This window comes from Muntiacus reevesi, chromosome 2 (assembly GCF_963930625.1).
Source record: "Muntiacus reevesi chromosome 2, mMunRee1.1, whole genome shotgun sequence".
NCBI lineage: Eukaryota > Metazoa > Chordata > Mammalia > Artiodactyla > Cervidae > Muntiacus > Muntiacus reevesi.
This window is the reverse complement of record NC_089250.1, coordinates 75,303,968-75,331,363: the sequence shown is the minus strand read 5'-3', so window position 1 is coordinate 75,331,363 and position 27,396 is coordinate 75,303,968. Positions and strand designations below refer to the sequence as shown.

Sequence of the window (27,396 nt, the reverse complement as noted above, 5' to 3'; positions counted from 1 at the left end):
GATGGGATGGGCGGCGAGGGGAGGGCAGGGAGAGTCCTCCGTGGTGGCGGATACTTGGGTGGAGGGAGGAGGAAAGGCCCCCTCCTGCCCCTCACACTTCTGTCTCTCCTGTCCCACCACGGGACCCCTCATCGTAGCACTTGCCTGTCTATCCGCGCCACCCCTCCGTCCCCCCAAACTCCTTTCCTTCCTCTTCTCCGGGTCCCCCAGTCCTGCTCAACAACCCCCCGCAGGGTCCCTCCCTCCCTGTAGTTACCCCCCCCCCCCCCGCATCACCCCTCCCGTCGTCCGCCTTCCCTTCCAGCTCGCATCTCCCCGCTCCGGCGGCCGCACTTTCCGCAGCTCCTCCGCCCAAGCCCCCTCTCCCGGGCCAGCGGGTGGGAGCCCGCCGCCTGGCCCCGAGCCCGGGAGCGACCCCACCCGCCCTGGGGACCCTGGAACTCTCGCGGGCCCCGCCCCCGGTGGGCGGGGCCTGGGCTGGGGGCGGGGTCGGCCCCGGGAAGGGGCCCCTTTGGCCCCCGAGGCCCCCGCGCCAGCCTCCCGCGCTCCGCCGCCTCAGCCTGGACGCCAGCCCTGCCATGTCCTGGGCCGTGGTCTTCGGCCTCCTGGCCGCGCTGCTGTTGCTGCTGCTGCTGACCCGCCGGCGCACGCGGTGAGTGCCGCCCAAGCCGGCCGGGTCCCGGCTCCCCCCACGACCCGGCCGGCCCGCGCGGCCCCGGGCTAGACAAAGGGGCGTCTCCGCTCGGGCGCGCGCCCCCCGGCTGCAGCCAGGGGGTCGCCGAGCCCGCTCAGGCCCGTCTCGGAGCCCCCCACCCCCGCTCCAGTTCCCCGGGCGGGAGGGGGTCACCTTCCCGCCGTCCCTTCCATCCCCCAGGCGAGCCTGGAGGTGGGGGTCCGGGTGCCGGGCAAGGGGACTTCTGCGCTCACCTCCCGCCCCGGGGAGGGGGCCGGCCCCAAAGTTGGGGAGATGCGCGCGGGAAGGTGCGGGGACAGGGGTCCCAGAGGGCTGATGACCCACCGCACACACTAACAGGGCTGGACCGCAGGAAGCTCAGGCCTGGCCCAGAGCTCAGCGCCAGTACCCGAGAAGGGGTTTGAGTGAGAACCGGGGTGCAGAGTGGGTGTGTGGACACGCTCCGTGTGCCTCCCGGGGGAAGAAGCCGTCTCCTGCCCTTGACCCTCTGGCTGCGTCCTGGCCAGCTCCGCATCAGCCCCCAGCCCTGTTCTCAGCAGCCTGCGGGCAGCCTGTTCCTCACCCCGTTACAACAGATGGCAGGGTTGAGGCCAGGAAGGCGGCGGCCCTGAAGGATGCGCTCTTACCGGGCCTGGAACCACCTTCCGCAGGATTCCTCCACCCAGGGGAAGGGGCTGAGTAGTCTCCGAGTTTCCCAATGCCTGAGAATCTCACTCTGGGAAAGGGGGCTCCCTCCTGCTGAGGTCTATAGCCTGGGCAGAGTAGCAGAACCAAGTGTCTCAGAATCCAAGCAGGATTCTCCTGCTCCTTTGACAATCTGCCACTTAGGAGAAAAGTAAAATTTAAATGCAGGATACGGCAGTAAGTCTTTCTCTTTAAAAAATGTTTAAAAGATTAATTTGAATTGAACAAGGAATTACATTTGACTTAATCATTTATCCCATTATAGGTAAGACTGAAGCCCTTCTAACTATCCTCCCAACAATTTGGTGCCTCTCCTGTTGATTAATTTGGGAGGAACCTTCCAGATCATTTTAAAAGTACGCCTTTTATTTTACATTGGTTTTATATTACAGGAAAGTTGTACAAAGAGTTCCCAGATACCCTTCACCAAATTCCAGCTATTGTTAATGGCGTATGTTATCGTGGTACAATCATTAAAGCTAAAAAAACCAATCCTGGTCTGTTACGATTAGCCAGACTCCAAGCTTTATTTGAACTTCGTCTGTTTTTCCATTAATGTCTTCTTTCTGTGCCAGGATCTCATCCAGAGTACCTCGGTGCCTCTGGTTGTCATATCCCTTCAGCCTCCCTGCTTTCCTCATCCACGTAGACATTTGCCCGTAGATAACTCAGGGCAGTGAAAGTGTGTGTGTTTAAATCAGTATGTCTGAAGCTTGCAGAAAATTTCCGGAAACCTTTTAGTTTTGAACAGTATGTTGGTTGAATTTCCAAACGATGATCTCACCGTAGTTTTCTTCAACCTCTAGACATCTTTCCAGGTGAAACTTAAAACATACTTTCAATCATTTGCCTGGAAAAATGAAAAAGAAAAAAAGACCACAGATAAGTTTCCCTATGGATTATGAATTATTTTTCCTAAGTTGTCAGACTTTTTGGAAATGCTGTAAAGAGTTGTTTTCGGACTGTACCTCTGCTGTTTCCCTCTAGATTTTCGTTTTGACATCTGTCCATGTAGTTCTATGGACTTCCCTGGCGGCTCAGCTGGTGAAGAATCCGCCTGCAGTGCAGGAGACCTGGGTTCAATCCCTGGGTTGGAAAGATCCCCTGGAGAAGGGAAAGGCTCCCACCACTCCAGGATTCTGGCCTGGAGAATTCCACGGACTGTATAGTCCCTGGGGCCGCAAAGAGTCGGACACGACTGAGCGACTTTCACGTGTAGTTCTATGCTGGGTGTTAGGGTCACTGACAGCTGGTGGGGAGCATTATGTAGACCATGGGGGGCAGTTGCTTGGACCCTTGGAAGACCCCACAGGGACCCCAATTAAGACCCCCAGTCTCATTTTCTTCTTCTAGCTCAGCAAGGGGGCACTCTTGTTACCCCTGTTTCACAGAGGAGGAAACAGACTCAGAGAGGCCGCACACAGAGTTCCAGATTTCCTGCTTCTCCCGTGGCCCTTGCCTGGGACTCAGCAGCAGAACCCTCTCTAAGCCTTGCCACAGTCCCCAGCACTCCCTATTGCCTCTCCAAGACACAACTTTTCTACTTATCGCTATGCTTGCGCTACTGTTTCTTTCTTTTTTTTATTATACTGAGAAACAATTCTATGAATCTGTGTCCATTGCAGAAATGGGGAAACAAGCTAAAGCCAGCCAGCCATGTGGTTTTTCTACACCCTGGAGGCAATGAGAGGGAAAAGTGGAAGAGGGTTAGCGGAACTCTTGGTGAGGAGCCAGCAGCTTGCAAATGAGTCCTGGGGAAGGAATGGGTTAAGCAGTTTAAGTAGAAGCTCAGGAGGTTCCAACTCAACTGGGCAGCAAACTGCCTCTCTGGTCCTCCATGAAGTCCTCCCCGAGGCCCTGAAGGAGTTGAGACTCCTGAGCAGAGAAGTCCGGCAATCCACCCACCCACGCTGCTCAGCTAAATGAGCAGCCTCTGCTCTGGGCCATCCAGAACGTGGGCTGTGTGTCAGGCGCCTGACCTGCACTAGCTCCCTGGACCCTCTTTCAAGTCCAGGAGGCAGGTGCTGCTCATTGAGGACCAGCTATGTGCTTGACTCATCCATCTGAGACATATGCATTAAGTGCCTACTATGTCCCAGACAGAGAAGGAAATGGCAACCCACTCCAGTATTCCCACTGTTCTCAGTACTAGGTCTACAAGAAGTGTCCACCTTCTGTATAGAAAGGATGGGATACATCAAGGGGCCCAAAGGTGGGTGATATCCAGGCATGACTTCCTCCCTGATTCTAAGTTTCAAGGGGGAGAGAAGGACAGGACAGGATGTGGGATTGGCGGCAGGGTCTCTGAGCAAAGAATGAGCAGGTGTTGAGGAACTCCTGTGGTGAGAATCAAGCCTCCCAGGAGGATCAGAAGAGCTGCTTCCGTATCTGAACCGGGAAGGGCAGGCAGTGGTCCTCCAAGTGGGCCAAAGCTGCAGATGAGAGGGTCAGGCCCCCCAGGGCCTGGCAGTGCCTCAAATCAGTGAGAGTGTCAGTGGGTGAGGCCAGAGACCGCAGACCCCAAAATAGAGCCTCCTCCGCCCTGCTGGCCTCTGGCTGAGTCACCCTGGAATGTGACTGGGGCCCAAGTTGGATTCCAAGCCCATGGGCTGAAGGAGCTGCTGGCACTTCAAGGGTCAGACGCCCGGGCCCCCAGCTTCCTGCCTTTGTCTGCGCCTCCTCGGGACTTCTCTGGGGAAAGATGAGTGATGCCAGCAATAACAGTGGGCCCGCTGCGGAGCTCCGGCAAAGCCGGAGTGAAAGGCATGGAAAGGAAGCGCCACCCACACCCCAAAAGATGTCGGGCGGAAACCTCCTCCCGCATCTGGGCAGGTCGCTGAAATCTCTCTGTGTCTGTCTCCTCACTGGAAAAGTGGGGGTCCACGTGGCCACTTGGGGCTAGGGTCGCATGAAGACTGCCTGGATTAGAGACCTGGACCCTCCACGGTGGGCCCTCGGGCAAATGGCTTAGCCCTTTCTGGGCCTCAGTTTCATCTGCTGTAAAATGGGCTCGATAGGAATACTTCCTTCCGCAAGTGATACTGGAAGGTTGTTGCTGAACCACGAAGATTCTTGACTTCCAGAGGAGAAGAGTTCAATCCGGGGCCAGAGACGAGGCTTGATCGCTCAGACCTTTTGTGTAATAAAGTTTTATTAAAGCACCTAGCAATTAGACCGATTGTGGAATGCAGCGTCGGAATGAGCCCAGGACAGGAAGGCGTTGTCTTGAGGGTCAAATGGCAGACTCAGGGCTTTTGGAGTCAGCAGAAGTAGGCTCACATAGATTATCACGCCCATCTGAAAAATACAAAGTCAGAGCATAGAAAGTAAAGACATAAAGTGATGTCACTTAGTTCTGATCAAGGTACCACCTTTTAACTCGAGTGCGATGCACCCACGAATCAGTTCCTGGCACTTTGACAGCGGTGGGAAAGAAAGAATAACCTGGTAAGAGCCTTCCCTGAGAGGCCTGAGAGATTGGCCCCCAGATCCCAATGTTTTTATCAGGACCTCGGTTCCCGGCTCAAACAGAGGCTTGCTTGGCTCAGAGGCTGGGTCAGGAGCCATCTCCTGGAGTTCAGTTAGCGCCTGTTGAAACGCTGAGAGCTGAGTTACATAATTAGTTAATTCTAAGGCTCTAGGAAAACCTTTCCATTGAGCATTCCAGGAATTACTAATCATCCATCCTTGGACTGTAAGCATCCTTTATCAGTCATCTTTGCTCCTCTTTTCTCATAACTTTCTAATTCTTCCTCAGTGTATTGTGGCTTTTCCTGTTCACAGCACCTGTCCAGATCGAAGGCATCTGCAGTGAGGGGTTTCCTAAAGTGCCACTTTTCTGGCTTGACAAGCAGCCAGCTGATTACCTTCAGCTTCTTTATTCCCGCCCCTGCTGTGCCTTTTGCAATGCATAACAGCTACTTCTTTAGGACAATATATAGCAGTTAAAAGTCTCTGGATCTCTCTGAAATGCTTAATAGGTTCTCCTGTTGCCAGTTGTAAACTTTCTTTCCATATTGCAGCATGAGCATGTAAAGTCAAATAAGCATACTTAGAATCAGTGTAGATATTTACTCGCTGCCCTTTGCTTAACTCTAGAGCTCGGGTCAGAGCCACAAGCTACGCTCGCTAACTGAGCGCTGGTTCCCTAGGGGAGAGATTTTGCTTCTAAAACTTGTTCAGCCATCACCACGGCGTAACCTGCTTTACGCTTCCCCTCCCAAACAAAAGAACTGCCATCAGTAAATATTTCCATGTCAGGATTGTCTAATGGGGTATCCATTAGATCTTCCCGAGCTGCATAAAGTTAGGAATTGGGAACAATCGTGATCAGGTGTTTCATTTTCCTTCTCAGGAAGCAAAGTGGCAGGATTTAAATTTCCACAAACTTTAAGCTTAGTTACTGGTCCTTCTAACAACAATGACTGATATTTAAGAAGCCTACTATCTATCATCCAAGTATTAACCTTAGAATATAAGATTCCACTCCCATTATGAGAAGTCAATATAGTAAGATTTCGTCCATTGATTATTTTTAAAGCTTCAGGTGTTAATAAAGCCGTTGCCCCAATTACTCTTAGCGTGGTCACACACGTGAAATTACATCTAATTATCTGCTTAGATAAGCAATAGGTTGCTGGTGAGGCCCCCGGGGTTGTGTCCAAACTCCCAAGGCCATACCTTTTCTTTCAGTGACAAATAAATTAAATTCTGACCCTGTGGGCAAGCTCAAAGCTGGAGCTTGCAGGAAAGCAGTCTGAAGAACCTTAAAAGCCTTTTGAGTATCTGGAGACCAAACCAGCTTGTCGGTTTGGGCCTGCTGAGTCTCAGCTATAAGTTTATATAAAGGTCGGGCAAGTTCCCCATAACCTGGAATCCAAACGTGACAGTAGCCTGTGATTCCCCAAAACCCTCTCAATTGTCTTAAAGTCATAGGTAGGGGATAATTGAGTATAGGTTTAATTCTTTCGGGGCCTATGGCCCTAGTCCCTTTTGATATGATTAGGCCCAGATATCTAACAGATTGTTGACAAAGCTGAGCCTTTTCTCTTGATGCCTTGTAACTGCAGCCTGCCAGAAATTTTAAGAAATCTTCTGAGGCTTGTGAGCAAGCTTCCTCTGTCTCAGCACAGAGCAGAATATTATCTGCATATTGTAGTACCACTGCTTCAGAGCCTCTCATCAACCTGCCTAGGAATTGACTCTCTCAATACCAGTGAGCCTCAGGGCGCGTCAGACGTCAGCCATTGTTACCAAGCAAGGAAACCTTTGGAAAATTCATGCTGTTGTTGTTTAGTCATTCAGTTGCATCTGAATGTTTTGTAACCACATGGACTGTAGCCCACCAGGACCCTCTATTCGTGGGATTTTCCAGGCAAGAACACCGGAGCGGGCTGCCGTTTCCTTCTTCAGGGGATCTTCCCAGCCCAGGGATGAAACCTGCGTCTCCTGCACTGGCAGGCGGGTTCTGTACCACTGAGCCCCCAGGGAAGACCCCTTGGAGAATGCATAGGACCTGCCATATAGCCGATGCTCAAGAAATGGCACCCAAGAGTCATGTTGGTCCTGCTTCTCAGACCCGCTTCAGCTGCCCTCCGGTTGCCAGGGGCCAGGCACTGTTCTGTAACCCCCTTCATCTTCGTCACAGCCTGATGTGGGCAGTAGTGTCAACACTCCTATTTTACAGACGAGGAAGTGGGCAGGGAGAAGCAAAGTCTCATGGCTAGCAAGAAGCACCGCTGGTTGGAAGCCAGGAGGTGTGGTGCTCAAGTCAGGCCCCTGACCTGTCCCGTCCCCTCCGCACCCCCGCTCTGGTGCAAAAGTCTCCACTCCCGTGTCCCGTCCTGGGCCCTGACCTGGGCTGGGCGGGGCTGGTGCACACTGGGCTCCTCCCACCCATGCTCTGCCATCCCAGAAGCGGAGCCTTCAGGAGAAGCTGGCTCCCAGAGAGATGAGGGGCGCACAGAAGGGTCCTGGCCTCTCCTCCGCACCCCCTTGGCCTTCCAGAGCTGCACCTTTGCGAGTCTGCTCAGTGCGGGGCTCAGGGGCAGGGTGGGGTGGGGAGAGGAGGCGGTGGGTGGGGAGGTGCTTCCTGCTGCCCTGCACCCTCACCCCTGCTGGGGCTTCCAAACTGCCCGGACTCCAATCCTCCAGTCTAGCCCGCCTCTCCATCCACCACCTGTCTCCCCGTTCGGGTTATGTTGGGGGACAGTCAGACCAAGGAGGCAAGAGGCCATGGTGGAGGAAGGTAGACCGGGATGGGGAAAAAGATGAAGGGAAGGTGGTCCCCCTGGTCTGCTGGGCATGGCACCAAAGCCCCTGTCCTGGGAGCCGGGGAGTCGGATGCGAGGCCTGGCTCGTGAGGGCCCGCAGCCTCCACTCCCACCTCTGTTGACTTAGTCTCCTGACACGTCTTCCTCCTGCCTCTTGCTCTTGCAGCTTTTTCGCAGGGAGTGGGGTGTGTTGCGTGGTGTGCATCGTCTTAGTATCTTAGTTCCGCGACCAGGGATTGAACCCGTGTCCTATGCAGTGAACGTGCAGAGTCCTAACCACTGGACAGTCAGGGAGTTCCCTCTTGCAACCCTTTAAAAGCATAATCACATTACTTCCTAAATCCTATTTCAAACCCTCCAGAGGGTCCCCATCACACTTGAAATAAAAGCCAGACTCTCTCCTTGGCCACTGGCCCTTCTCTGGTCCACAGGTTGTCCCCAGCCTTTCAGCCCCACAGTCTTCTCCATGCCAGCCACATGGGCTCCTGCTGCCTTGAGAGCCTCACCATAGGTGCTCCTACCCCAGGGCCTTTGCACTTGCTGTCCCCTCTGCCTATAAAGTTCACCCCTCTCTTTCTCCAGGTCTCTGGTCACCTGGCACCTCCTTGGAGAGACCCTCCCTGACCACCATCTGTGAACTAGCTCTCTGACTGTGTCACAGCACCTTCCTTTTTTCTTTAATGACATACAGTTCATCTACTATAAAATTCAGTCTTTCAAAACATATAACGAATCATATGTTTTCAGTATCGTTTTTAGCAGAGGTTTTTAGTACTGTCACTGGTGGTGTAGCCATCACCGCTATCTAACTCCAGAGTATTTTCATTTCTCCAAAAAGAAACCTGGTCCCCATGAGCTGTCCTTCTCCATTCCCCTCTCCCCTCAGACCCTGGAGACCACAAATCTACCTTCCCTCTCCATTGGTTTGCCTTTCCTGGACATTCCATGGAAATAGACTCACACACTGCATGGCCTTTTGTGTCTGGCTTCTTTTGCTCAGCGTGGTGGTTGCGAGCTGATTCCACATTGTGGCAGGAATCCGGACTCCCCTCCTTTTCATGACTGCATAATGTTCCACGGCATGAATACACCAGGTTGTGTTTATCCATTCATTAGTCAGTGGACATTTGGGTTGGCTCCACTTTGGGGCTGTTATGATTAATGTTACTATGAAACAATAGTGTGTGTCTTGATGTATGAGCATGTGTTTTCAGTTCTTTGGGATCTGTTGCTGGGTCATACAGTCACTCTTCAAGAAACTGCCAGTTTAGTTTCTGGAGCAGCTGCACCATTGTGCATTCCCTCCAGAAATGTATGAGGGTTCCATCTCTCCACATTCTCGCCAGCCCTTATTTTCCTTTGTTTCGTTTTGTTTTTTTATAATTATGGCCATCTTAGTGGATTTGAAGTGGTACTGCATGTTGTTTTGATTTGCGTTTCCCCGGTGATTCATGATGCGGGGTGTTTTTTTCGTGCGCTTACTGACCACTTGTGTATCTTCCTTGGAGAACTGTCTATTTAGACTCCTCCATGTGTTTTTAAATTGGGTTATTCGTTTTGTTCGTTGCTATGCTCTCCAACCTCATCTGCTCTTGGCGGGCATGACAGGAAGTGTGAGATGGCCAGGACCCTGGTCCTTGCTGGCTCAAACAGAAAGCTCTGTATCCTTACACACCTGCAGGGAGATGACCACCTTGATTGGACCCCCTGATACGTACCAACATCAGCTGGTCCCCCAGCTCCTGCTCTCAGCCCCCTGTGGTCCATTCCCTACTCAGCAGTAAAAGGAATCTTGTAGAAACCTGAGCCAAATCCTGTCCCTCGTCTGCTCCAAACTCGCCTGGCTCCCACCTCACTCAGGGAAAAAGACCCCAGAGTTGCCTCCAAGACCCCATGTGGTCTGGCCTCTGTTACCACTCTGGTTCAACTTCTGCTATTTCTTGTTTCTACCAATCCAGCCACGCCGGCCCCCTCACTGTTCTCTGAACACCCCAGGCCTGATCCAACCTCAGGGCTGTCGCACTTGCGCTGTCTGCCTGGGGGCTCTCCTTTTGGCATCCGTGTGTCTCCCTCCCTCTCCGCCTTCAGGTCTCTGATCAGATGTCTCCTCAGGGAAGCCTTGCTGTTGTTCAGCCGCTAAGTCACGTCCTAGTCTTTGTGACCCCCTGGGCTGCGGCGCGCCAGGCTCCCCAAGGTCTCAGCCCATGCTCCGCACTCTTTATCTCCTTCCTGGCTTTATCCAATGGTGACAAGTGCTGTGACTTCTGCAGGCGACCTGGCGAGCCTCCCCTGGACCTGGGCAGTATCCCCTGGCTGGGCCACGCCTTGGAGTTTGGAAAAGATGCTGCTGGCTTCCTCACTAGGATGAAGGAGAAGCATGGTGACATCTTTACTGTAAGTGCCTCTTGGGAAGGAAGGGGATGAGCAACTGGACCTAGTAAACCTGCTGTTTACTGATTTCTTCAATATCCACCCACACACTAACTGTCCAGTGGCCCAGCCAACTTTCTATATGCCTATCCAACCATACGTCCAACACTTACCTAACACACATCCCTTCATTACCCCTCCAGCATCTTCCCAACACCCAGCTATGCATTCACGACCTATCAAATACATATCCATTCATCTAACTGACCTCTATCCATTCATTCAACTTTCATCTATCACATATCCACCCATCCGTCTAACATCTTACCCTTCTGCCTCTCTGCCCAGTATCTAAGGAGCTTTCTTCCATCTTAGTGTCTATCTAGTATCCATTCGTATATTCCATTTCCATCAAACCTCTATCCACCTTTCTAAATATCTATCCATTATCTGTCTATTCATTTATTTATCATCCAATCCTTCATCTGTCTACCCAAATTTATCTAGTATTCTTCCACTCATGGACCTAGCATCCATCCACCCTTCATCCACAGATTCAATTTCCACCATTTTCCATTCTTCTGCTTACCTGCCCATGTTGCCATTCATCTGCCACTACCAGCCAATATTCGATTATCCATCCTTTCAACATACACTGTCTGTCCACTTCATACACATCTGTTTATATGTCTCTCCATCCATCACTTCAACATCCAAACAGTCACCACTGATTCATCCACTTCCATGTATCCTTCTAACTTTCATCTATCCAACATTCACCTTTCAGCCTGTTGACCCAGTGTCCACTTAGCATCCTGCCATCCGTGTACCCAACATTCATTATATGTTTAGTTTGCAACCAACTTGCAGCCACCCATCCATCCATCTTTCCATCCAATGTCTATTCAGTGATCTGTCCTTCCACTTATCCACCCAGCTAACTATCCTTCCAGTAGTATTTTTTCTTGGGTTTTGGGCCTGCATTTTGTAAGAGTTTGATTAGCATGACAATTGGACTGCATTTTGAAAACAGGGCCAAGACAGTGGGTAGTTTCAGTTGTGTGACACCCTCCACTGACATTTGAGGGGAAATACCCTTACCTTGGTTGACTACAGGATCACAGTTCTCCAGTGCTATTTCCTTCCCATCTTGAGTATTGTGTGATATACAGAATTCAGCCTCCCAAAGAAGTAGATAGTGCTTCCACATCCACTAGCATTTACCCAACAAGATCTTTCCTTCCTTCCATCCACACACACACACACACACACACACACACACACACACACCCGTAATGTGCCCACTAGCATTTATCCACCAGCATTCTTTAATCTATCCATCCCTCCATTTATTCGTCCACCCAGTTCATCCATCCATCCATCAATTCTTCTGTCTTTCCATCCATTAACCCATTCATCCATGCAGACATTTACCCACATGGACCTATAATGTATCCACCAGCATTTATCTACCAACATCCATCCATCCATCCATCTTTCCATCCATCCACCTGTGATGCATAGATGTCCATCTGCTGCCTTCCGTGGACAGACTGTCTCCTGGCTGCTGAATATACAACAGCCAAGACCACCATGGCCGATGCTTACAAGTGAGGCAGTTGAGAGCATAAACTTGAGTGCAAAAAAATGCTGAATCCCAGTCCCAGCTCTGCCACTTCACAGCTGTGTCATCTTGGGCACACTTTGTGCCCTCTCTCAGCCTCACGTGTCAGCTCTAAGTGGGTAAATGATGGTCTCTGCCTCCCAGGGTGGTCGTGACAGGTCGATGAGGGGACATTGTCTGTAACGTACTTGGTGGGGCCAGCGCCTGGCGCAGGGAAGGCCTCGACCCCTGAGGCCCCGTGTTGCGCAGGGCTGCGCTCCTCACCCCATGCCTGCCCGCTCCGCAGGTGCTGGTGGGCGGCAGGCACGTCACGGTCCTCCTGGATCCCCACTCCTACGACGCGGTGGTGTGGGAGCCCCGCAGCAAGCTGGACTTCCACGCCTACGCCGTCTTCCTCATGGAGAGGATTTTCGACGTGCAGCTTCCACATTATAACCCCGGTGATGAAAAGTCCAAGATGAAACCGTGAGTGGTCGCAGACGGCACCCGATGGGTGGGCCAGGGTGGGCAGTCGGCTTCTACCCGTGTGGTTCAAGTCCTGCGTGGGCTGAACTGGTCTCCACAACAGGTGTCCAGTAAAGACATTTTGTTTTGGACGTCCCTGGCGGTCCAGTGGTTAAGACTCCTTGCCAGAATGTAGGGGACATGGGTTCAGTCCCTGGTTGGGGAAGATCCCCCATGCCTTGTGGTGTGACCAAAAGAAAAAAAAGATGTTTTGCTTTAAGAAAACAAAAACAAAGCAAAAAACAAATGCAGGGAATTGAAGAAGAATTCTTCCCTTTTCAAGAGGCAGGGCTGATTTTTAGTAGAAGACTGGGGTTGGTGTCAGCCAGACATGGATTCAAATCTGAGCTTTCCCACTGCTTATCTTTGTGACTTTGGGCAAGTCACCCATCCTCTCTGAACCTCTGTTTCTACATATGTCAAAAGGAGGTCGTAGGGTGATTGATGTTTTTGAGTCCATACTCTGTGCTGGGCGTCATATGATCTCATGAGTCTTCCTAGCAACACTGAAGGGTAACTTACGGCCCCATTTTATAGATGAGGACACGGGGGCTCAGAGAAGAGAAGTGACTTGCCTGAGGTCACACAGCAGGTCCCGAAACATAAAGGATGTTCACATCAACAGAAGGACCTCTGAGCACACCTACTGTCTTCACTCACATGCTGGTCATCGTCCTAGTTCACAGGCACAGAATGACACCAACTTCCCTTTGAAGGTGAAAGTGAAGTCGCTCAGTCGTGTCCGGCTCTTTACAACCCCAAGGACTATAGCCCACCAGGCTCCTCCGTCCATGGGATTTTCCAGGCAAGAGTACTGGAGTGGGTTGCCATTTCCTTCTCCAGGGGATCTTCCTGACCCAGGGATTGAACCCAGATCTCCTGCATTGCAGGCAGACGCTTTGCCATCTGAGCCACCAGGGAAGTCTGGTGGCTTCCCTTTGAAGACACCTGCCAAACGCCAGGTGTTTTGATAGGCCCGTGTTCATATCTGTGCAACAGCCTTAGGGGTAGGTATTTTTTAATCCATATTTTACAGATGAGGAAACTGAGGGTCAGAGAAGTGACGTGACATACCCAAGGTCAACTACTAGCAAGTGGCAGAGCTGGGGTTTGAACCCAGGTCTGCAGTCTCCATAGCCCTTTCTCCTCCCCACGAGATACTGAGATAAGACTGCATCCGCACCTAGAGTGCATGTGGCCTGACAGTCGTCTTTAGAAAGAGTCACCCCCTGGAGTCAGGTAAAGCATCTAGGGGTCTGGGTTTTGCAGGACTGCTAAAGCTGAGGAGAGGCCAGCATCCTAAGGTGAATATTGATGAGAGGCAGGACTCAGTCTGACCTTGGCTTTGTGGAGCGGATTTTAGGAGTCTTCCTGAGCCTGAGTGCCCTGGATCCCGCTATTCCAACAGTCCCATTAGCAACAAGAGTCCGCAGTTAGTTCACTGCATCCTGTCCCCCGACCCAGGGAAGATCCAGTTTCCTCCAGCGTCTGCTCCCAGGAGCTTCTGGGCTTTTCTCACCAGCTGGCGTGAGGTCCTCTGGGCATGGCTGCTGCGTCTGTTGATGACCACAGCCCCCATTGAGGACTCATGCTTGGAGCAGAGTGATCAGTGTTGATCACTGAGCCAGCTCCCAGGGGCCGAGCGCTGTGTTAAGCCCTTTAACGTATTGTCTCACGTGGGTCATGTCTATTGTTTTTGCAGTAATGAAACATCCAAAAGCTTTTATTATCTGGAAGTTCACAGAACCCCCCCCGGAAGTTTTCCCATCTTGAATTCTCAAAAAAACCAGGGGCTTGCTCAATCTAAAGGGATCTATCCTATTTCCAAACAGCAGGGGGCAACAGAGAGCCAGGACGCTTGATGGTGACTCTAGTTGTTGCCTCCAAGTGGCCCTGTTGAATATCGGCTCTGCTCCACCACCTGGACTTGTCACTTGACGCAGTGGTACCCTTTGTGGTCTAGGTTCTTGCAGGCTGCAGAAGGGCCTTAAACTTAGACAGAAGATCCCATCTTTCCCAGCTTCTAATCATATGCTCAGTCATGGCTCAATGTTGAATGTTGGGAGGCTCAGTACAGAGAGGCTTCTAGCTTCAGCCACACATTCTCCCAGAACTGGTCCTCTCCGTAGAATCCTAGGTACTTAAATAATGAGGCCAGATCACCAGCCATATTCCCTTACTCTGCATGTAGCCTTCACTTGGAGTCATGTCTTATCAGCAGTCCTTGGTTGGGGACACTTTATCCAAACAGCTCTTCCTAACTTTGAATCTCAAGGAGAAATGATTGGTTTCTTAGTTATGCCTCTTCTGTAAGTCTGTGGGTTCCTCATCTAAGCAGGGATGAGCATCATGGTTAAGCATTCAGACTCTGGAGTTGGGCAAATCAGGGTTTCAGTCTCAGCTGTGTCACTTACTGTCTGGGTGACCTTTGGACAAGTTACTGTCTTCTCTGTCCCTCAGTCTCCCCATCTGTAAAATGGGTATCATAATAGTAACTGCTATCCGTAGTGTGGTCAAAAGATGAAGTGAGATCGTTGTACTTGGCACAATAAATAGTAACTGTTGCCATTGTTGACAGTGATAGAAATAATAATATCATTCTGTTTAAGCTGATCATCCAAAGAGGAACGGAAGCACTGGGACTCTGAGGTCTGGGGATGGAGGTGCTTGTGTGCATATATATATATATATATTTTTTTTGGAAGCCACACTCTCACTCCTTTGTTCCTTGCCCCAGGACTCTCCTCCACAAAGAACTGCAGGCGCTCACAGATGCCATGTATACCAACCTCCGCACTGTTCTGCTGGGTGACACTGTGGAAGCGGGCAGTGGCTGGCATGAGATGGGGCTCCTCGAGTTCTCCTACAGCTTCCTGCTCAGGTAAGCCCAACACTCTGGACCGCCGTGAATAGTGGCCAAGGGGACCAAGAGGACTTTATGAGTGCAGAAGCAGTTTGGGATGCTCCAAAGCCAAGGCTGCAAGATGACATTTTGTACCTGGGAGTGGTCACCTGGTCCTCAGCCTATGGGCCATAAAGGAGACGCAGGCCAGGAAAGGGGCCTTGCTGGTCACCCAGATGCTTGGCAAAGAGGGCCAGTGTGACTGGAGCCTAATGAGCTGAGGAGATGGGGCAGGGCAGTGAGGATGAAGTTGGCAGAAACCAGGTCTCACAGAACCTCAAAGCCATGGAATTTATTCTAAGTAAGATGAGTGACTTTGGGTGTGTAAGCAGGGGATGTGACACTATTGGACTTTGAATTGTTTTTTTTGAATATTTATTATTTCTCTGGCTGTGTTGGGTCTTAGCGGTGCATGTGAGACCCTCATTGCTTCCTGAAGGATCTTCATTATAATGTGCAGGCTCAGTAGCCCTATGGCATGTCAGATCTTAGTTCCCCAACCAGGGAACAAACCTGTGTCCCCTGCATTGAAAGGTGGGTTCTTAACCACTGGACCACCAGTGAAGTCCCGGACTTAGAGTTTTAAAAGCTCTCTTTGTCTGCCAGATGGAGACTGGACCACGGGTCGGGTGGGTGACAAAAGAGAGGCAAGGGGACCTGTTAGAAGGCTGTTGTAGTTGCCCAGGTGAGAGAGGATGGTGCTCGGGACCGGGATGTGGGGAGAATTGGGGCAGCTTTGGGCTTCCCTGCTATCTCAGCTGGTAAAAGATCTGCCTGCAACGCAGGAGACCCCGGTTCAATTCCTGGGTCAAGAAGATCCCCTGGAGAAGGGATGGGCTAACCACTCCAGTATTCTTGGGCTTCCCTGGTGGCTCAGCTGGTAAAGAATCCGCCTGCAATGTGGGAGACCTGGGCTCGATCCTTGGGTTGGGAAGATCCCCTGGAGAAGGGAATGGCTACACACTCCAGTATCCTGGCCTGGAGAATGCTATGGACTGTATAGTCCATGGGGTCACAAAGAGCTGGACACAACTGAGCGACTTTCACTTTCACTCCACTCTGGGGGATGAGGTTGATGGGTCCTGCTGAAGGACTTGATGGCCTGGTAGATGGGGGAACATGGCCACAGGCAGTGAGGGAAAGAGATTCAGTCAGGACAGCTCGTTGATTTTTGGTGGCACCATTAATGACCAGCACTTCATAAAAGCAAGACATTTCAACTGCTCAAAAAAATTACAGCAACACAGTTTCAGAATAAAGGACAGGCACTTGCTGACACATATGAGTACCCTGGGACATTTATGACACATGTGTGTACATGTAGGCTCAATGGGTGCTAATACATTTAATCCGCACAATAGCTCTATGAAGCAGGTGCCTCACAAACCCCATTTGATGGACGAGAAAACTAAGGCCTGGAGAGCCTAAGTCATTTGCCCAGAGTCTCACGGCTGGGACCCTGGGAGGGCTGGCTGCAGAGCCTACGCCCTCAAGCACGACCCTTGCTGGGTTCACTTTTTCTCACTTCACCCTGGGCTGGTGCAGACACCTTCAAGGGCTGTGACTGGTCTGGGTGATGCTGGTCCGGTCCACCCTGTCATCATATGGTGGGGAGACTGAGGTCCAGAGAGGAGCCCCCCAGCAAGATCACAGTGGGGCGCCCCCAGATCTCCTGGTTCCTGCCATCCTGTATGCTTGCGAGGGCAGGGAAGTCAGAGGAGAAGCCGAGGCGCTGGGGGAGGTAGGGGCCACGTGGTTGCAGCTGGGTCCGTTTAGGTCCATGGTAAGAGCAGGCTCAGCACTGGGGGCAGGTGTCAGTGCATTCCCGTGTCTTCAAGGCCTGAGCCCTGGCTGCAGGTCCTGCCTCCCGGCTTGGCAGCAGCCTCCGACCTTTTCGTCGCCATCTGCAGCCCCTGAAATGGAGAGGGAGTGGGCGAGCTGGACGTCAGGGGCACTGATGGGGTGGCGCCTCTTCACAGAGCCCAACTCCCGGGATCCCACCCATCCTATGTGGGCCCCTGCCCCTCAGTCCCATCCAGAGTTCTGACTTTGATTCCTCTGGGGTCATCTCACCAGCCTCCTTGCTGAACAGGCCAGGCACACTCCCACCTCAAGGCCCTTGCCCAAGAATGCTGCTCTCTACATGTCTGCACGGCTCCCGCCTCCATCCAAGTCTCGTCTCAAGGGTCACCTCCTCAGGGAGGCCTTTCCTGACCCCTCATTTACTGGGATGTCCCCCGGGGCTTCCCAGGGGCCTCAGTGATAAAGAGTTCACCTGCAATGCAGGAGACGCAGGTTTGATCCCTGGGTCGGGAAGATTCCCTGGAGGAGGAATTGGCAACCCTCCAGTATTCCTGCCTGAAAAATCCCACGGACCGAGGAGCCTGGGGGGCTACAGTCCAGGCGGTGGCAAAGGACGTGAGTGAGGGAGTGAAGCTCCCAGACCTCTTATTCCCCAGCCTGAGTTCCAGCTTTTTCTGTCTGACTCCTAGCGCCACCTATGGGCCAAGCATGTGTTTACAGGTCATGTAATCACTTCCTGTCCGTCTTCAGCTGTTCCTATTTCAAAGTGAAGGAGCCTTAGAAAGGGCGTCACGTCCACAGTGTGAAACCTCGTAGTTCTTTCTGGTTTTCTTTTCTTTCTTTCCTTTTTGGGAGGGTTTTTTTTTCATTACCTATTTTTGGTAGAAATTTTACCTAAGGAACTAGTTTTCTGCTTTAAAGAAATAAAAACAACACCAGTACAAGCAGGATGACAGATGGTGACAGGTATTTAACTGCCGTGTCTCAGAGGCCTCAGGGCCGGGGGAGGGCTGTGTGACTCTGCCAGCTCGTTCCCGTCTGAGAGGGGTGGCAGTGAGTCCACTCCTGCCCGGGACTGCCAGGCGGGACTGCAGGCTGCCGGTGGCCAGACTCTCCCCTTTCTCAAGACGAGATGGAGGGGGAAATCCAGGTTTTGTGTTCAGTTCAGTCGCTCAGTTGAGTCTGACTCTTTGCGACCCCATGGACTGCAGCACGCCAGGCCTCCCTGTCCATCACCAACTCCCGGAGTTTACCCAAACTCATGTCCATTGAGTCGGTGATGCCATCCAAGATTTTGCATGAATTTCCCCAACTGTTTAAACATGCATTCAGTTTGTTCTTAGGAAAACATGATTAACCAAATTAAACACGTTTCTGGACTGAATTCCGTCTGTGGGCTGCACCTTTACGTCTTCGGCCGTAAGCGGACTGAGGGCGTTTGTCTGGAGATGAGGACCCAGGGCTTACACGTTTGGAGGAGAAGGAGCAGGGAATTCCTTCCGGGCTGATGCAGTGGCATCAGTGGGGCCCGGAGGTCAGAGCTCGTTCCAGCCATTCTGAAGGAAGGGTTGCTTCCTCTTAGTCCAGTGGGATGGGCAGGTCTTGAACTCGCCATCTCTGGGGGACGTGGAGGCCAAGATGGGAGGAGGGGAGGGAAGTGGGATGCAGGGAAAAGGTAGGAGAGCAGGTCGGATAACTGAGCTCAGAATCATGGTGGCCCTGTATTTTCTTCTAAGATCAGTGTTCTCGGGATTGAGTTCTAGCTATCCATCTGTTCATCCACTCATCCTCCCATCCATCCATCCACCTGCTCTCCCTCCCTCCTTCCTGTCCATCCATCCATCCACCCATTCTCCCATCCATCCATCCACCCATCCACCCATCCTCCCATCCATCCATCCACCCACCTATCCATCCACCCACTCTCCCTCCCTCCTTCCTATCCATCCATCCATCCTCCCATCCTTCCATTCATCCATCCACCCACCCATCCTCCCTCCTATCCATCCATCCACCCACCTATCCTCCCATTCATTTATCCATCCACCCATCCTCCCCCCCTCTGTCCCACCCATCCACCCATCCATTGATAGAACGTTTATTGAAGACTTACTGCGCATCTACACTATGTAAATGAGGGGTTAAGTGGGGACTAGACAGGCGTCTCTCAGCCCCACCCCCCCTCACCCCTGCTTCCATCTTCTCCCCGGGAGAATACCTGTCCTGGGTGATCCAGGGACTAGGCAGAACTGCAGGAGGCTGCGTCAGTGTCTCTCTCTGAAGTCCTGGCCCCTCTCCCATGTGGAAAAAGTGAAAACCTGTGGTTTCCCTCCCAGGACTGAGGCCAGTGGGGCTGGGCTCCTGGAGCTTTGAAAGTGAAAACATGGGTGGTAGAGACGATTCCTCTGGGAGCATTCCTGCGGGCAGTGTGAATGTGTATGTGTGTGTATGGTGTGTGTGTGTGCACGTGCACACACACACACGAGGGCTTACACTTGCTCTTGTGTCTCATCCTTTCTCCCTACTCCCCCACCAGGCCCTGTCCCTTGAGGTCAAGGCCGGCCTTCCCATGTTGACGGCCAGGCCTGTGTGATGGGCTCTGGCGATTCCCAGGCCACTCCAGCCCAGCTCCTGGCAGTTCTCGGACCCAACCATGGATGCTCTCTTGGCTCCAGCCCTTTGCCTTGGCTGTGCCTTCTGCCAGAACTCCGTCCCCTGCTTATGCTGCAGGTTCCAGCTCAGATGCTGCCTCCTCCAAGAAGCCTGCCCTGACTTCCTCTCCAGGGGCAGGAACCTCTTTTCCTGACCCGGGGCCCCCATCTCGCCCTTCCACCTGCTCTGCTTACCTGCTTCCAACAGCGCATCTGCGCTCCTTCCTTGCGCAGAGGTTGGCTCTTCCCTGCGCCCTGGACCCCTCCTCTGCCCGTCCTGCAGCTTGACCGGAAGGAGCGCCCCTCCCCTGGCTCTCCCTGTTGGCTCTCCCTCTGAGCCCTGGCTGGCCCACAACTCCTCCACTCGCTTCCCTGTCTGTCGTGAGGGTTTTGCGTGTTTTCTTCTCTGCTGACTCTCTGGCCCAGAACCGTCCCTGACACAGGGTAGGAAAATCTGGTGCTCCCCAGGGGTATGAATGAAGAAAAGCTCGTAGGCAGCCCGGAGGGCTCAGCTGGGACCATTCAGAGACGGCCTGCTGACCCTCGCTTGCTGCCCCCAGAGCCGGCTACCTGACCCAGTATGGTGTCGAGGCACCCCCGCACACCCAGGAGAGCCAGGTCCAGGACCGCGTCCACTCAGCCGAGGTCTTCCACGCCTTCCGCCAGCTGGACCTGCAGCTCCCCAAGCTGGCGCGTGGCTCACTGTCAGCGGGTAAGCACCGTGGGGTCTTCGGTGGGCTGTGGGGCTGGCAGAGGAGCCCAGAGAGGGAGTCCACCCTCAAGCTGAAGGATCATAGACGACATGGGAAGGAAAATATTCTAATGCCTTTTGAGGTAGTGAGGTCCCCGTCACAGGGGGTATGCAAGAGCACACTGGTGGGGAGGCAGAGCTTGGACTGGAGCTGGGGTTCCTGTTGGAAATTCTGATACAGCACCTCTGGAGTGGGGCTTGGGGACCTTTTGTGTGTGTCTGTTTCTTTTCTAGGTTTAACATTTAGTTTGCTTTAAAATTTCTTTTTTTTCCTTTAGAAGTTCTTACAAGTAGTTTATACTGATTATAAGAAATTTAAGCCAAATAGAATAATTTAGAGGGAATAATAAAAGATTTCTCCACCTTCTCCTCATCCCAGTCCACCACTTCCCTTCCCCTCCACAGAGGTGACCTTTATTACTAGCGTGGAGAGTTTTCTCTAAACACACACACAGAATTCTTTTTTCTTTATTGAGGTGTATTTTATATACAAGAAAGCACACAGTCCTAAATGCACAGCTGAGAGAGAAATCTAAACGTTCCATGCCCTTTCCCAGTCAATATCCACCCCTAGCGTTAGCCACTATATGGATTTCTTCCACCTCAGCTACTTTTACCTGTTCTTGAACCTCCTATAAAAAGAATCATAGAATATGTGCACTTGGATGTCTGATTTTTTTCACTCAACTTTATGTCTGTAAGATTCATGGAGATTGTTGTATATGTCTAGGGTTTCTTTTTTGTTGCTCTGCAGTATTTCACTGGAGTAATAATCACAATTTGTTGAACATTCCTGGTTGGGGCACCTGGGTGGTTTCCAGTTTGTGGTTGTGCATGTTCTTCTATGTATCTTTCTGAGCACAAATGCCATCATTTCCCTAAGTGTTTAGCCCTGTGCTTTTTCAACATCAGTGTAGCACTCTGGAGGAATTGTTCTGCTCCAGAGTTTTCACTGAGCTCCACATCTCGAACCTCCCACGTGGGTTTATAAAAACCCACCACCTTCGTTTTCGTGGCTACAGAGGGGAATCAATATCGGTAGAAAGCTTCCTACTGGATTCAGGGAACCAGGTCTATAGGAACCCCTGGGATGCATTCTCCCCTGGCCACTGTGACTCAGACTTCCTCAGGGAGATGAGTCCTCTGGGGCCATTGTTAATAAGTCTCCAAGAGCCATCCCAGTCCTTTTGATTTGAATGAGCTTCCCTGGTGGCTCAGAGGGTAAAGAATTTGCCAGCAATGTAGGAGTTGTTTAGTCACTCAGTCATGTCCGACTCTTTGGGACCCCATGGACTACAGCACGCCAGGCCTCCCTGTCCTTCACCATCTCCCGGAGCTTGCTCAAACTTATGTCCATTGAGTCGGTGATGCCATCCAACCATCTCATCCTCTGTCGTCCCCTTCTCCTCCTACCTTCAATCTTTCCCAGCATCAGGATCTTTTCCAATGTGTCAGCATCAGGTGGCCAAAGTATTGGAGCTTCAGTTTCAGCACCAGTCCTTCCAATGAACATTCAGGACTGATTTCCTTTAGGTTTGGTTGGTTGGATCTCCTTGCAGTCCAAGGGACGCTCAAGAGTCTTCTTCAACACCACAGTTCGAAAGCATCAGTTCTTCAATGCTCAGCCTTCTTTATCATCCAACTCTCACATCCATACATGACTACTGGAAAAACCATAGCTTTGACTAGACGGACCTTTGTAGGCAGAGCAATGCAGGAGACCCAGGTTCGATCCCTGGGTCGGGAAGATCCCTTGGAGAAGGGCATGGCAATCCACTCCAATGTTCTTGCCTGGAGAATTCCATGGACAGAGGAGCCTGACAGGCTACAGTCCATGGGGTTGCAAAGAGTCAGAGAGAACTGGGTGACTAACACTTTCTCCAGGGAGACTGGGACACTGCGTTTTTGACAAGTTTCTGACAACTCAGCCACGGGAAGGCTGAGAAACACTGTGTCCTGGTCTCAGAAACTTGCAGCAAGACCTGGATCTGCATCAATACTTTGCTGCTCCCTTGCTGGTGATTTAGGGCTAGTTACTTCTTTTTTTTTGCTCTGGGTCTTCTCTCTCGAGGGGCAGTTGAAGGCAGTGGTTAAGACAGACTCTGGGCTCAGGTGGCTTGAGGTGGTTCACTGGCTCTGATGTATTTTCTCTGAGCCTCAGTGATCCCATCTGCAAAATGGAGAGAACAGTAGGATCTTCCTAGAAGGTGGCTGTTAGCATTGGCTGAGGTAATAAGAAAAAACGTTATTTGTTGAGCCGTTTCTTTGTGCCAGATACCAGGCTAAACATTGTGTCATTCAATGCTTACAACAGCTCATGACCCCATTTCCTTTATTTATACATTAATATTTTAAAAAATCAAACTTTAACACATTATATTGTTTGTTAAAAAAAGTCAAAAAACATAGGGGACGTCCCTGGTGGCCCAGTGGATAAGAATCCGCCTGCCAATGCAGGTGATACAGGGTTCAATGCCTGGCCTGGGACGATTCCACAGGCCTTGGAGCAACTAAGCCTGTGTACCACGACTACTGAGCCCTCGCCCCAGAGCCCGCGAGCTGCACCCCCTGAGCCCTGAGCTGCAGCCGCCCGCCTCGAGCTGGTGCTCCACAGCAAGAGAAGGCGCCTCGGTGAGAAGCTCGAGCACCACAACAGAGAACAGCCCTCGTCGCAGCTAGAGAACGCCCATGCAGAGCAACGACGCCTCCGTGAAGGCAAAAATAACAATATCATGAAAATAAAATCAGTAAATTTTAAAATTATATATACATAGAGAAGAAAGAAACATAGGAACTTCCCTGGTGGTCTAGTGGCTGAGACTCTGTGCTCCCAATGCAAGGGGACCGGGTTTGATACCTGGTTAGGGAACTAGATCCCACATGCCGCTGCTAAAGAGTTCACAGCTGCAACTAAATATCCCTCACGCCCTAGCAAAGATCGAACGTCCCGTATGCCACGGTGAAGACCTGCCACAGCCAAATAAATAAATAGTTTTTTAAAAAGAAACACGTTCTTGTGATAGATGTAGACAGGAAAAAGTAATAATACTTTTCCAAACCCATCTTCCTATGGAAATCAGTGTTAACATACTGATATTTCCCTTCAGTGTTTGTAGGGATGCTCTATTTAAACAATGGAGACACGTATATATGTCTAAAGTGTCACTGTGTGTATTTACAAAAAAGGATTATATTTATGATCTAATCTAACAACATAGCTGCACAAGCTCCCTTGTTAATTCAAATATCTTCTAGAGGCATTAGCCAATGCAATTAGATAAGAGAAATCAATTACCGATATAATAATGAGTAAAGAAGAAATAAAACTATCCATATTTGCAAGTAATCTCATACTATACACAGAAAACCCCAGAAAAATCTATAAAACTAACTCAAGAATAATATATATATGTACACATATATATATGTATGTGTGTATATATATGTATATATGTATAACAAAGCAGAAGGATGTGAAAATCAACATAAAAAATCCAGACATCTTTCTGGCTCTTTCAGGTCACTATTTTGACAGCTATCCCCCTCCAATGGATATTTATAATTGTTTCCTTTTTGTGTGTGTGACTGTTACAGTACTTCATTGTACTTGTTATCTCTTCTACAATCTGGTGATTTTATTTTTCTCTAACAGTTTCCTGGAAGTGGGTTTGCCAGGTTAAAGGGCATACACATTAAAATTTTTATTAGCTGTTGCCGTATCTTTTACAAAACCATGGAGCAGTTCATACGCCTACCCAAAGGGAAGGCGTCTGCTCATTCCTCACCAGATTTTATCAGTCTTTCCAATGGTTTGCCAGTCTAACGGGCAGAAGTGGGTAATCGGTCGTTTTAATTTGCTTTTTCCCACAACCTTGTGAGCATGCAGTTATGAGTCTTTAAATCCTTACTAATCTGATGGGCAAAAAAGGGCGTCTGGCTTTATGGGCATTTCATCCTGTGATGAAAAAGCATCTTTTAGTGTTACCGGCCATTTGTGTTTCCTCTTTGTGCGTTGCTTGTTCATGATTCTTAGTGTCTTGTTTGAGACAGCTCCTTATCTTATGGAATCCTGACATCAGTGCTGGAGAGTCAGTGTTGTTGTGCGGTTGTTAAGCTGTGTCCAGTTCTTTGCAACCCCAGGGACTGCAGCACGCCAAGCTTCCCTGTCCTTCACCATCTCCTGGAGCTCACTCAAACTCATGTCCATTGAGTCAGTGATGCCATCCAACCATCTCATCCTCTGTCACCCCCTTCTCCTCCTGCCCTCAGTCTTTCCCAGCATCAGGGTCTTTTCCAATGAGTCGACTCTTCGCATCAGGTAGCCAAAGTATTGGCGCTTCAGCATCAGTCCTTCCGATGAAAGTTGGTATTATTAAACGCTTTTTTCAGTGAAGAAACTGAGGCTCAGAGAAGTGAAGTCATTTTTCATAGACACATAGCTGGTAGGTGGCAGAGCAGCAAGAGAGAAGCTTGGTCTGTTTGATTGCAAAACCTGGTGCACGGAGCACTGATACAGCCCAGCACTGATCGCTTCTCCAGGGAAGAGCAGTTTCTCTGTTGCTTTTCCTTCCATACAGATGCCTGGGGGAGTCTGGGTAGATGCAGAGGGACCCTCCCTTTTATCCCTGGAGCAGCTCTGGGCTGGGTGTAGGAAGGCTGCATTTCTCAGTATGGGCAGCAGGTGGCAATGTGGGGGGCGGTTTCTCAACTTAGGACGGGAGGCTGGGGTGCAGAAGGGCCCCCAGAGCTTGCTATGGGGCATGTGAAGCTATGCAGCTACTTTGGAAAAGCAATTTGGTAGAACCTATCAGCATAGAATACTCACAGCTTTGATCCTGTACTTCCGCTTCTTGGCGTTAACCCACAGAGGTGCTCCCGTGTGTCTACAAATCCATGGATATTCATTGCCGTGTTACCTGTGGAAAACTGTGTTCCCTGGAAAATTGAAACCGGTCCCTGGTGCCAAAAAGTTTGGGGACCACTGTCTTAGAGTTTCTTTTTCCTTTATTATATTGTTGTTGTTTACTATTTTCATGCATTATTCCTTCTCTGGTTTTAGAAATATAAACATTTTAAAAGAAGATTGAGCTTTTGGGGACCCTTAGACAATCAAATTTGGTGCTTCTCATACAGGAGAGAGTTGGCGAGGCAGTAGGGAGTTAAATAGAGCCCTGAGCTAAGCAAACCGCTTCTTTTTGGAATAATCATTTCACTGGATTATTGGCTGTTTTATTTGAATATTGTTTGGGGGGGGAAGCATTCTTATATTAAAGAATTACAGAGCCTAATGCAAAAACCAAATGCATTTTAAAGGTGAAACACAAGACTTTAAAAATTTGTCTCCACTGGGGGCCTTTCTGAACTGTACTCTTGGGTCTCCAGGGGACAGAGGTGTTTCCAAACCTAGACCTCTTGCTTTACAAATGCGGAGACTGAGGGACTTCTCTGGTGGTTCAGTGGCTACTCTGAACGCCCAGTGCAGGGGGTCAGGGAACTAGACCCCACATGCCACAACTAGGAGTTCACCTGCCACAACTAAAGATCTGGCATGCCTCAATGGAGAGCGAGGATCCCAAGTGCTGCAGCTAAGACCTGGTGCAGCAAATAAAGAAATATTTGAGAATAAAAATGCGACTGAGGCTCAGAGATGGACAGGGCCTCAGCCAAGCCCACACAGCATGGGAAGTCTGGGATTGAACCTGTTTCTCCTGCTTCCGACCAAGTTACCAATCATTTGAGCCTGGTAGTTCTGATTCACAGCTTTGAGTCATTACATGGGGGCTGATAAATAATATCTTATCAGAATGGCAGGATATAGCAAGTGCAATTTGCCAAACCCCTGCCAGTACACAGTATGCTCTGCGTGTGATCTTTTTGAGTCCTCCTAATGGTCCTCTGAGCCAGGTTGCCCCCATTTTTCAGATGGGGAACTGAGTCTCAGAAATACAGAATGATTACCCAAAATTGTCCCCCTAGGAAGGGGCAGAACTGGGATCTCAACCTGGGTCGCTATGGCTGCAAACCAGGTGATCTTTATTTCACAATTTATTTATTTTTTTCATTCATTTTTATTAGCTGGAGGCTAATTACTTCACAACATTGCAGTGGGTTTTGTCATACACTGACATGAATCAGCCATGGAGTTACATGTATTCCCCATCCCGATCCCCCCTCCCACCTCCTTCTCCACCCTATTTCACAATTTATTACTTCTTAATTATGGAAATAATACATGACTACATTCCTCTTGGACTAATAATTTACTAACATTCATTCAGCTTTGTTTAATAATATAGCTAATGTTTATTAGGCCTGGGCCAGGCATCACTCTTCAGGCTTTATATGTGAATGCATTCAGTCCCTCTACAACCCTGTGTGGTGAGTACTGTGACCCTAATTTATAGGTGAGAAAACCGAGATGTTCAGAGGTGAGATGCCTTACTCAAGGTCAGGCACTCTGCTCCAGAGCTTGGGCTCTTAAGTGGGCTCCCCTGCCTCTTGTGAAAAAATAAAATATTGCAAAGAAGGCGTATACTGTTTTGACCTCACTCCCTCTGCATCTATCTCCAAGGTAACCATTGCTATCAATTGAGTGTTGTACTGCTGCGGTTCATGGGGTCACGGACAGTCGGACAGGACTGAGCAACCGAACAATTGCTAAAACAGTGTCATCCTATAGAAATAGAATGCTGGCCACATAGGTAACTTTACATTTTCTAGTAGACACATTATTTTAAAAAATGAAGAGGAATTCCACAGCATTCCAGTGTTTAAGACTCCAGGCTTCCACTGCAGGGGGCACAGGTTTGATCCCTGGTTGGGGAACCAAGATTTCACATGCTGCAGGGTGCAGCCAGGGAAAAAAATCCCATAAAAGTAAAATAAATACATAAAGTTAAATGTAAAAAAGAAAGAGGTGAAATCAACTTTAATAATATTTTTCTTTAACCCAATATATCTAAATGATTAGCATTTTAGCATGTAGTTAATATAAAACTACTGCGATATTTTACATTTTGTGTCTGTCGCCAAGACTTGAAATCTGGTATGTGCTTTTGACTCACGGGACATCCCGATTCTGAGTGGCCACATTTCATGTGCTCAGTCAGCATATGTGACTTGCGGCTTGCTTTCTGGACAG

The 27,396-nt window shown here is 50.3% G+C and overlaps 1 protein-coding gene across 1 annotated transcript in view; it reads left to right on the top strand.

Moving 5' to 3' along the window:
- The first annotated feature begins 421 nt into the window (after positions 1-421).
- The window catches only part of PTGIS (prostaglandin I2 synthase), a 46,496-nt gene continuing 19,521 nt past the window's right edge, over positions 422-27,396 (top strand). Inside the window, exons 1-5 of the mRNA XM_065922155.1 lie at positions 422-652; positions 9,921-10,044; positions 11,931-12,109; positions 14,886-15,029; positions 20,065-20,216. Coding sequence (XP_065778227.1) covers positions 579-652; positions 9,921-10,044; positions 11,931-12,109; positions 14,886-15,029; positions 20,065-20,216 — 673 coding nt within the window. The 5' untranslated portion in view covers positions 422-578. The remainder of the gene's footprint in view (positions 653-9,920; positions 10,045-11,930; positions 12,110-14,885; positions 15,030-20,064; positions 20,217-27,396) is intronic.